General features: G+C 39.0%; 1 protein-coding gene across 6 annotated transcripts in view; it reads right to left on the bottom strand.

Annotated features, from left to right (window-relative positions):
- Positions 1-11,546, bottom strand: part of LOC139935790 (probable phospholipid-transporting ATPase IA) — a 54,996-nt gene that overhangs the window by 3,740 nt on the left and 39,710 nt on the right. For 4 of the 6 annotated variants that reach the window (XM_071930374.1, XM_071930372.1, XM_071930373.1 and 1 more), the window contains exons 27-34: positions 10,995-11,051; positions 9,908-10,015; positions 8,276-8,364; positions 6,599-6,700; positions 5,125-5,154; positions 3,589-3,621; positions 1,694-1,785; positions 687-730 (exon numbers count right to left, since the gene is read on the bottom strand). In XM_071930374.1, the coding sequence (XP_071786475.1) occupies positions 687-730; positions 1,694-1,785; positions 3,589-3,621; positions 5,125-5,154; positions 6,599-6,700; positions 8,276-8,364; positions 9,908-10,015; positions 10,995-11,051 (555 nt within the window). The remainder of the gene's footprint in view (positions 1-686; positions 731-1,693; positions 1,786-3,588; positions 3,622-5,124; positions 5,155-6,598; positions 6,701-8,275; positions 8,365-9,907; positions 10,016-10,994; positions 11,052-11,546) is intronic. The other 2 variants (XM_071930377.1, XM_071930378.1) reach the window with 2 other exon arrangements.

The raw sequence follows: 11,546 nt of genomic DNA, 5'->3' as shown, positions 1-11,546 counted from the left end.
TGCCCGCGTTAAAGGCTATCATTGGCTAAGAGCTGTGTGTAGCGTGTACACATGACGCTTAGTGCAATCCATCTAAAAAAAGAGTGAATAGGAAATTATGCAGGAATGTTCAGTTTTCGATGTGGAAGGAAACCCCCAAATGGAGAAAACCCCTTGCAGTTAGGTGAGGACTGAAAACTCAAACCAAATGTCATGAAAGGCTCCAGTCTGAGGTGAAATTAGAACCAGGGTCCACAGAGGTGAAAAGCAGGGAAAGAGAACACTGGGTCAACATGATTCCCAAAGTATGTTGAAAGTTTTAAAGGAGGATGTTTTCCTTTTCCTTTTTTTTCTTTTCTTTTTTTCTTTCTTTTTAAGCAGGATTCAAAAGCACTGATTAAATAGTATATTGATAATGCAGAAATGCAGAACAAAATCAAATTTGGTGTTGCTGGGATAGGATAATTTGCGACAAGCTGTTTCCCCCTAAACAATGGGACACTATCAAAGATTATATATCGCCACAAGGCGCAATATGCGGAACTCGGGCTGGAATGTGAAATCCCACTGGACGCCATTTCGGCAAGTAACTATTTTGATAAAACAATAGACCTGTGCAGATCAGTGCAGACAATGACCATTTCTATCAATGGGAAACAAAACATTCACTTGCTGAAATGGCGCCCATGCGGGCTGGAATTACTTACCTGTGCAATAGCTCCGTGCTCCTCTTGTGAAAACGCATATCCGTCTGTTGTAAGGGGTGCAAAGTGAGTCAATTAATACCACATCAAAAAAGATTCACACCGTTTTCTTATTTAAGAGAAAAGTATTTTCGCAATTCAGAAGCTTAATAGGACCATGGAGGAAGGAAGAGAAGGAGTTTGAACGACCCACAAAACCGCAGAGTAACAATAATAATAAAAATGAACCATTTTTGTAGAGCGCATATCACAATCACACAGAAGTCCCTATGCGCTTTGAGATGAAAACAAAAGAGAAGCAAAAGTTAATAGAGATGTGAAGTAACAAAAAGGATACCCTGACAAATTTTATCAGGTCTCAAAAAAGTTGTTTTTTTCTTTATTATATCCATACGACATACGACACCATATTTGAGTGAAGAACCAAGTGTGCACGCGCAAACTCACGGACGCCAGTTCACCCATTGTTTGCGTAAGGTATATGGGTGAATACGAGGTGTCGTTAAACAACCGCGGTACCACGAACTCGGCTTTTTAAGTCCCTTCATTTGAGCTCCTTCTCTTCCTTCCTCCATGGAGGGACACAGCAATAATGGTAAAGTGACTTGCTCCAGGACACAAATGTCATAACCAGGACTAAAACCCACCCTCTGCTGATCAGAATCAACAAAGCTTGAGTTCTGTAATCTCATCCGCTCGACCACGACATGGAAATTCAAACTGTAGTCATAGTCAGTCTTTTGGAAAATCAGACTTGTCTGATTGCACTCTTCAATTTGTTTTCTTAAAGGGGATATTCAAATCCAGATATGACCTTTAGTTTGACCTCTTTCTGTGAATGTATGTAGGTCAAACCTTGCAGCCATTGGTGGCCACTACGGTCATTTTGGTACAAGCCCCTAGTGGCCGCTATGGTCTCGAAAGGGCTATAAACCCTTAATCTAGTGGAGAGTAATAACCCATACAACAAACTGGTAAAGGTAGAGCAACAGTTATTTAATACAACTTACGCTGTGATAGATCGTAGTTTTCAGCAACTCTCCTTGAGGAGCTTGGTTGCCTCTTGAAAAGTTTGTTCAGCAATCGTGAAGTCTCATTGAAACTGGAGTGAACAAAAACAAACAGTCAAACCAAAGAATTCTCATTCATTTTGTCATGAAGTATTAATCAGTGCTGCCTTATGGGTGTGAAACATGGACACTAACATCTGTTGTAGAAAAACAACTTGATGTTTGCTACACCAGAATGCTACGCCAGGTGCTTGGTGCCGGGAGGGAGAACCACATATCCAACTCAGATCTCTATCTCGGGTTCCCCCAAGCTTAGTGCAAAATCTGCCCAAGAAGAGTAAAGTTTAAGCTTCCAAGGACACCACTCGAAATAGAAGAAGAAAGTGTGACAAAAAATTGGAGTCCGAAAAAAGTGGAGGTTAAAAGACCTACTAGGCTACTGGGTTGAATTTTCTACAAGCAACTCTGAGCGATAAATTGTTACCACCTTTAACCTGCTTGTGGCTGAAAATATTGAAGCCATGCCCGTTTGCATCTTGATTTAGAACCAGGCCACACAGGCCGTTTTTTACAGGCAACTTTGGAAAAACACAAGTAAATGTGTCTTCAGTCCCCATAAAATATGTGAACATTTAAATGTAATTGCCCTTTTCTTCTTTGCCTGTGCCTGTAATATAAATTTGATTAATATTGTTACTAATTGATTTTGGATTGAACAAAGAATAATTGACTATTCCAATTCACCTGACGTCATCATCAAATAATTTTGGACGTGCCATATTGGTGGGAACATCACTGTGCGTTATTCAGTGAAGTGCACATTTTAGGCGACGCTGCGTTTACACAGAAAACCAAACTACCCACCAACCTTGTGAGCGTGGCATCAGTCGCCACGTGTGATGCGCGTGCAAGGGGTCACTAGAGGGATTTGACCCAATGACCTCAAGAATAACATCCTGGTGATCTACCAACTGAGTAATCTAGTCCTAATGTTGGCAGTCTCCCTGTTTTGTCAATATCGTTGTATGGGGGTGCCATTCAGAGAAACCATGCAACTATTAACTATCATGCAGCCAGGGATCACACCTAAGTGTACGATACCAGCGGCCAATTTCACGAAAAAAACTAGGATTAATCTAATCTCAGGGTTAGGAGGAGTAAATAGTCCTAACTTTAGGATTAATCTTAAGGTTTATTATGTTACAGTGCAAGGCTGGGACTCATCTTAAGTCTTAAGATTAATCCTAAGATAGGAACAGTTTGGTAAAATTGATGGTATCAGGTATTAAATAATAAACCACAAGGGATGCTTTATCAAGGAGAAAATTCACACTTAGTTTCTGTTGGGTTAATTATTGTATAACATAATTATGTGTACATTCTGTTAGTGTGAAATAAATGTCACATGTGATGACCTTTGTGTCTTTTCTTGGCAAAAGTTCAAATAAGAACTTGCCGCATGCTAAACAAGAAATTAATCAAACAAGCCAGAGCAAGCCAATAGGAACAATGACATTCGGTTCCAATATGACAGAGCCCAATTTCAAAGAGCAGCTTAAGCACAAAAAGCAGCCCAGCACAACAACATTATGCTTACCAGAATTAGGATACCAGCCAAACTAACATGTCGCATGTACAATTTGTGACTGGCATCCTGCTCATTTCTGCTTAGCAGAAATGTGTCAAGCAATAATATTGTTCTGCTCAAGCATCACTCAAATCGGGCCCCGATGTTAGTACCCTCAATTAAGAAGAATGAAACCCAAAGAGTAAAAATCCACACCAAACAGTTAGTTTAGACTACAGACTCGGACTAAAGGATTAATCCTACAACTACCGATGCATGCAGAAATCGTCCTACAACTACAGACGCATGCGTACTATCAATGTCTTACCCTTGTGCAGCCTTGCCGCCCAATGCATGTAATCTACAATCCAAGATGGCAACAAAAGTTTAAAGAAATTGTTATAATTTAGCCATTTCCTATTAAGGAATCTTGTATAAAAAATAAAAATAATTGTTGTTGTTGTTGTTGTTGTTGTTGAGAATCACGCATTCTATTTGTTGCCTCCCTGTGGAGACATCTTTTGTTTTTTCCTTTGTCCATAGTTATGAACCTCCCATAGACTTTGTACACAAAATTCCTTGTAGCACCCAAGTCTTAAGAGTTCTGTAGAACAGGAGTTGACGGAACTACTTGGCTTTAAACAAGTGCAGAATACATATTATTAAAAATAAAAATACACATTGTGTCTGTATGTACACATACATATGCACTAACACTCCTGTGCTACCAATACCTCAAAAACTTAGTTTGAACTCTTCAGAAGTGCTCCCACATGTATCCCAAGTCAAAGTAACAGAAACAACTTTGTAGGAATGAAGACATTGCGTGGCGGAGATGCACCTGAGCCAGGAATTGAACATGGGGCACAGTGGTGAATAGCGAGCGCTTTGCGCACAAGCCAACCATGACAACCCCTGTATACTCTTTCACTAGCAAAGTCTCAAGCCAGGAATTGAACATGGGGCACAGTGGTGAATAGCGAGCGCTTTGCGCACAAGCCAACCATGACAACCCCTGTATACTCTTTCACTAGCAAAGTCTCAAGCCAGGAATTGTACCAGGGGCACAGTGGTGAAAGGCGAGCGCTTTACGCACAAGCCAACCATGACAACCCCTGTGTCCTGTCTTACTAGCAAAGTCTCGAGCCAGGAATTGAACCAGGGGCACAGTGGTGAAAGGCGAGCGCTTTACGCAGAAGCCAACCATGACAGCCCCTGTATCCTCTTCCACTAGCAAAGTCTCGAGCCAGGAATCGAACCAGGGGCACAGTGGTGAAAGGCGAGCGCTTTGCGCACAAGCCAACCATGACAACCAGTGTATCTTCTTCTACAAGAAGATGCAGTAGAATATAATAATCTAGAATATAATCCATTATATTAACAAATACTACCCTGATGGAAACCACCAAACCCATCCGTGCCACCATGTCTTCAAATCGTCATGATAGACCTTTCCATTGTTACTAAACCAACCGCACTGGTTGGCATGTTCCACCAAATGTTGGCAAAACATCCACTCCCTTTTTTTAACAGAATGCTCTGACCAAATTCAACATTTTTTGTAACATTTAAAATAAACAAAGTATTTCCCATGATTGGTTGTTGTTTTCTCAATTTCTATTTTTATTTGTTTGATTAGTTGTGTGATATTGTTACAAACTATGGCCATCTATTTTTAATTTAGAAATTAATGGCTTTCCACAACCTCGGTTGACAAAAACTTGGGCTTGTAAAAACTTGGCCTGTGTCATTGCGATAGAAAGGTCTATACAGCAGATTTCTAAAATGTACAGCTACAGCATTTCGCCATTAGTGCATGAAACCCTGAATACGTTAACGTTTGATTACAGACGGACTGCCTTACCCCTGACCAGCCGTTGAAATTGCATGTAAACTGATAAAGGTTTATCAAGAGTGAGTTAATAAAATAATAATAGCAGAAACAAATGGGTCAAGTTTCTAAGCAGAAATGTTTGGCAACATTTTTCTGCTGAAACAGCATTATGAAATAGGGCCCAATTTCATAACGCTGGGCCCAATTTCGCAGCGCTGCTTAGCGGCAGACTTTGTGCTTACTGTGCAACTTCTATTTCATAGCACTGCTAACCATAAGCACACGAAAAGGCATGCTAACCTTCCGGTGCTTACTGACATAAATAAATGACGTCACAAGACAAATCAACAGTAAACACACTTTCTACTAACCTGTGAAATACGCCAAGGCTTAAGCAAATTTTTCTGCTACAGTAAGCACCCAAATTTGCTTACCGTTAAGCAGAGCTTTGAAATTGGGCCCTGGTTAAGCACAACGATTGGAGCATTTAACAACATTATGCTTACAAGAATAGGATAACCAGTCAAACTAACAACTCGTGTGTACAAATCGCGACTGGTATCCTGCTCAATTCTGCTTTCGGCAGAAAGTTGTTAGACTTTTTTCTATTGTACTTTATCAACAGCTTCATAAAGGGAAGGTACACGTTTGGTAATTACTCAAAACAAATATTTAACTTAAAAACTGACTTGGTAATGAGCATTGGACAGCAGTTGATAGTGGGAAACTACTCCCTCTGAAGTAACATTGTTTTTGAGAAAGAGGTAATTTCTCACTGAAATAATTAAAGACTTCTAGCTGGAAGTCTTTTATTCTAATCTAAAAGAACACATATTTGTCCAGCAAGGGTGTTTTTTCTTTCATCATTTTCTTGCAAATTCGATGACCGATTGAGCTCAAACTTAACTTTCACAGGTTTGTTATTTTATGCTTATGATGGGATACACCAAGTGAGAATACTGGTATTTGACAGTTACCAAAAGTGTACAGTACCTTTAAGTAAGTTTCTATATCAATCATTTTTTGAGTAAATACCAAAGGTATATCCTCCATCCAGTCAAAACAAATAACACTTTTGAACTAGCTTTTACAATTATTTAAATCTTACACTAATCAGGCTAGCTTGCGTCAATAGTTCAGTGTTTTAGTCATAGAGTTGTATATAAAAACTAGAAGGCGCACTGGTGATGCTTGGTGCACAAACGCAAGGAGACACACGCGCCATTTTGCAGGCACGTTGAATATGAGGTACACGTTGGCATTTGTGTTTATTGAATGCTGACGCGATGCTGTATTGTCAACTTACCAAATGGCCGCACAAACACAAGCTGTGCGATGCCTGCTTTGTCAACTTGGAAAATGGCCGTCTGCGCACATGCCGGGTCGCTTATATAGGTCAGTGCGCCCACTAGTTCTTATATATAACTCTATGGTTTTATTGTAAAAACCTCCTTCCAAAAATATCTCTTTCAGAAAATAGATTGTTCCATTTGACTATACTCACCTCTTTCTGACGGATCGCTGTATTATTGCTGTAGGGTCCAGCAAGTTGCCTTCGGCTTCCTGCACCTCTTCAGCAAGACTCTTAAATAAGGTTCGCTTGAAACTGAGAAACAAGGGGAAATGGAGATGATAATGATATGGCTAGAAGAAAGAAAACCAGTTACTAGACACCCTCTCACAGCCATGTTTCGATGGTAATTAGTAAGCCTGGTTGACTATTGTGACTATGTAGGTGTCAAAGTTGTGACTATTGATTCCTCAGTTAGGTTGCGACTACAGTTATTCAACTTTTTGGTGCCGCCATGACTACTACAAAGATAGTCGAAACTACCTGCTTGGTGAACCAATTGTGTCGCTCATGACTATTCTTACTTACTTACTTAGCTGCTTAGGACTGGGTGTCCCTTGGCCTCCTTTGAAAACCGTCCCCTATCAAGTCTATTTCTAGCTAAATGCTCTGGCTCATGAAGTGGAATGTTGGCATCACGACAACACAATCAGACGTCAGTGACACAATCCTTCAATCCTTTTCAGCCTGAATTTTATTATATTGCACTAGTGGCAAACAGTATGCAGTAATGCATCTTTGTCATTAAAAATTAGCCTCAAAAAGTTGCGATTTTGAACTAGTCGACTAGGTCAAAATCGCAACTTTTTGAGGCGCGACTAGTCGAGTAGTTAACTTCACAAGTCGCCCAAGCCTGGTACATAGCTGATACTTCAACCTCTCATGCTGAGCAGCTATAGTGAAATGTCATACACTTCTTTTGAAATTTAACAGGTATTACAAAAACCACACGCACACACAGATCATTGTTATTTGATTGGTGAAGCACGGGTCACATGTCATCCTTTTTTGGGGCATTATACTGCTGCAACACTGCAAAAAAGTCCAACATGGATAATTATTGGACCCTTTGTAGCGTAGTTTCTAAAAAAAAATTCTTACCCAGCCACTTCGACCAAGAACAAGGTTGTGTCATGACAGACAAGGTTGGTGTTTACATGGAGTTGTTTAGTTTGTTTAGAATTTTGTATACACAGATTTTTCAGAGAGTGGGTTAGATGAATTTCTGTGTAAATTTTTGTAGTTATTGAGAGACATTTTAAATGACAATGATATGCAAGTGGGTAACAAATAATGAATGCATCTGAAAGCCATTATACAGTTTCGAAACAGAAAAAAAAAAGTTCAAAGATTTACAGGTTTACAGAAGGTCATGGTGAAAGACTTTTCTTGAAATATTATTTCATAAAATGCTTTACTTATTGAGAAAACATTGAAACAATTATCAACTCATTATCAAGAATTACGGATTTATTTTAAACAGATGTCATGACACGGTGAAACGTGAGGAAACAAGGATGGGTTTTCCCGTTATTTTCTCTGACTCCGATGATCGATTGAGCCTAAACTTTCACAGGTTTGTTATTTTATATATAAGTTGTGATACACGAAGTGCGGGCCTTTGGACAACACTGTCTACCGAAAGTGTCAAATGGCTTTAATGCCTTTGTGCAGAATATAATCAATCGGTGATATCTGTTTTTTTAATTTCCTTGGCTTCATTTCGTGAATTGGAAAAGCCAAGGTTTCTCTTTGTGACTACATTCTGCGACACTACACACAGATGCAGCCAATATTTGTACATATTGTTGTTATTGAGAATGGACTTACGCTTTCCAGGCCACGTCTCGCCACAATGCCACCACAGGTACAAGGAACAGCAGCATCCAGAACACACCGCAGGAAAACACCTCATAGGCCTACAATGCAACAATTAACCACAATAAAATAAACTAGAAATTGAGAGTTTGTGTACAAACTCAGGGTGTTCGGGTGAATGGTCAAATGAGGTCACGTTGTGTACAACATTTGTAGAACATTACAAGAGGTTTCATGTAGTGAAAGAATCTTGTACGTAGCGTTTGTGGTTCTCAAGATATGAATTTTTCAATTATTTACCGTTTATTTAACTTAATGACGTCATCGATGATGTCATCATTCCAAAAAAAGTTTTGGTTTCGTCTGCACACTAAGGTTTATGTTCATGGTAAGTTTCAAGTTCATACAAGCGTTAGTTTTGTTCAACAAGTTCATAGTAGTTTAACATTTTGTTCAAAATCGCACGAAGAAAGATGAGGCGAATCCCAGCGTAGTGGAATTTGAATTACGCGCGCCTTCAACGGAGTCTGCATGTGTATACACAACCCGTAATGCCCACAGCCACGCAGTGCTGTTTTGTCGTAGAGCATGGATACAATGTAGGCCTACATGAACTACACGCACACACACCCACACACCCACAATACAATAGTAGCATTCACATACATGAATGGCGATACTATCTGGTTTCTACGCGTAATGAATGGAGGTCAACACAAACGCGCGCTTTTACGACCAGAAGGCAAAATTCAACTGGCATTATGTTTGTGCAAAAGTTTGAGCAGGATAACTGATCTTCAAACTGATATTCAAATTTTGCGAATATGATATATAGTTCTTGAGATATGAACTTTTGAAATTTTGAACTTCCGATTTCAACCGGAAGTAAAAGTCACATGAGGTCACGTTGTGCACGACTTTTGTAGCTAATTACAAGACCTTTTATATGCACCAAATATCTTGTGTGTGGCATTTGTAGTTCTCAAGATATGAACTCTCCAATTTTTAGCGTTTTTTTGAACGTAATGACGTCATCAATGACGTCATCATTCCAAAAATGTTGCTGTTTCGTCTACTCATTAAGATCAATATATGTGGTAAGTTTCAGGTTCATACAAGCTTTAGTTTTTGCGAAAATCGCGCGAGAACGTTCGAGGAGAAGAACACGCAGAAAAAAAAAAAACAAAAAAAAAAACAGAACAATAACAATAGTTGTTCGGCTGGTGGCCGAACACCTAATAATAATAGTATGTTTTTTATATAGCGCTTTATAAAACGTATCTCAATCGCTTCCACATTATTACCCCTGGTCACTGGGCCTTAAATCATTCCTTAAACCATCTCAGCTCCCTGGGGAGTATACAGCCTGTGTCGCTAAATATGTAGCGCACTAAGCTAAATCAATCACAAGAACCATCTCTGCCCTCGCTCTTAATCTATTGGTTCGGCATGACTCTGGCTCTGAAACGAGTGTTACTTACCATGAGTAGTTTACTTTCATGACCCGTATAGATAGCTATTCCATGAATCCATTGTGTATTCTTGAGGTTGAGGTTAGCGTGAATTTACTATATCGCTCAGTTTTGCATTTTTGCATTTGAAAGCCAGTAAAGCCAAGTGTGGTGAGACACCATAAGCTCTTACCTGCCCGGCCATATCAGCGGCAAAGGTGATGCTTGGGTAAAGGGCAGAGTAGACAGCGATGAATATAAACCAGGAGATAATGCTAAACCACATGGAGAAGTGCACCGGCTATTAAAGAAAGACAAAATATAACACAGTTCTGAATCCAACTTTTTCCCTCTGGCTTAATGCCCAGTTTGACAGTGTGCTTACCTGTGTATGTTCTGACAAGAACTATTTGAACGCCAGTAAAGGAACATTTTTTACAGAGTTATTTTTAGTAACAAAACAGTTGCTGGCCAGGTAAACACTTTATGTAATCCACCATATACATCAAGTGACAAACCTGTAGAAGTTTGAGATCAATTAGCCATCTGGGTCATGAGAAACAAGGAACAAAACTGATGACACATTTGCATGACATCGATTCAAACAAAAAATGAATAAAACACTCACTGAGCGATAAACTCCAAAGGGGAAATTAGTTTTATTTACTACTCACCAAATATTTCAGACAGAAGTATTTCAAGGGATGTTTTCAACTATCATCATCATTAGGTTTTATGTAAATCTGTGATCTTAGACAATTATGTAATGTTCCTTTAACTATTTTTTTCCATTTATACCATTGGTCCTTTTTGTTGGTAATCAGCTAATTCTACATGTATTTTCTCTTTCGAATACACTGGACACTATTGGTAATTGTCAAAAACTAGCCTTCACAGTTGGTGTATCTCAACATATGCATAAAATAACAAACCTGTGAAAATTTGAGCTCAATCGGTCATCGAGATTGCAAGATAATAATGAAAGAAAAAAACACCCTTGTCACACGAAGTTGTGTGCTTTCAGATGCTTGATTTCGAGACCTGAAATTCTAAATCTCAGGTCTCGAAATCAAATTCGTGGAAATTTACTTCTTGCTCAAAAACTACATTACTTCAGAGGGAGCCGTTTCTCACTGTGTTTTATACTATCAACCTCTCCCCATTACTCGTTACCAAGTGAGATTTTATGCTAATAATTATTTTAAGTAATTACCAATAGTGTCCACTGCCTTTAAATAAATATATAAATAAACAAAACTTGTGAGATTTTATCAACTTACCCAGCTCCAGGCATCCATGGCTAAACCAGCCTTTAGTGTGACTACTATCAACACATACTGAGATCAAGAAGAGGAAAAAAAACCATTGATTTGAATTTAGTTTTTCAGCAGAATCAGCTGTGGAAAGGGGAACTGTTATTAGTAGTGTAAACATGATTCAATGGGTGACTAGTGCGACTAGAGTTGAAGTTGCAACTATTGATTTCATAGTCGTGACTTCCTGCTTTGTGAACCAATTGTGTCCCTCACAACTATTCATGGCAACATAATTTACTTAAAAAACACAATCAGACATCAATGACACAATCCTTCAATCCTTTCAGTGTGAACGTTACTATAATGCGCCTGTGACAAACAATATGCTGCAATGCATCTTGGGAGTTAAAAATTAGTTGCGACTAGTGTCAAAATCGCAACTATTTGAGGCGCAACTAGCCGAGTAGTAAATTTCACTTGTCGCCCAGGCTTAATCAATGTTACATTAGTTATTAATTACACAAGTGCAAGTTGAGTACGGAGAAATATAGCGCTATATTTTCTGTATTCTACAAG

Source organism: Asterias amurensis, chromosome 4 (assembly GCF_032118995.1).
Source record: "Asterias amurensis chromosome 4, ASM3211899v1".
Lineage (NCBI taxonomy): Eukaryota > Metazoa > Echinodermata > Asteroidea > Forcipulatida > Asteriidae > Asterias > Asterias amurensis.
The sequence above is the reverse complement of the archived record's forward strand: the minus strand, read 5'-3'. Positions and strand labels throughout refer to the sequence as shown.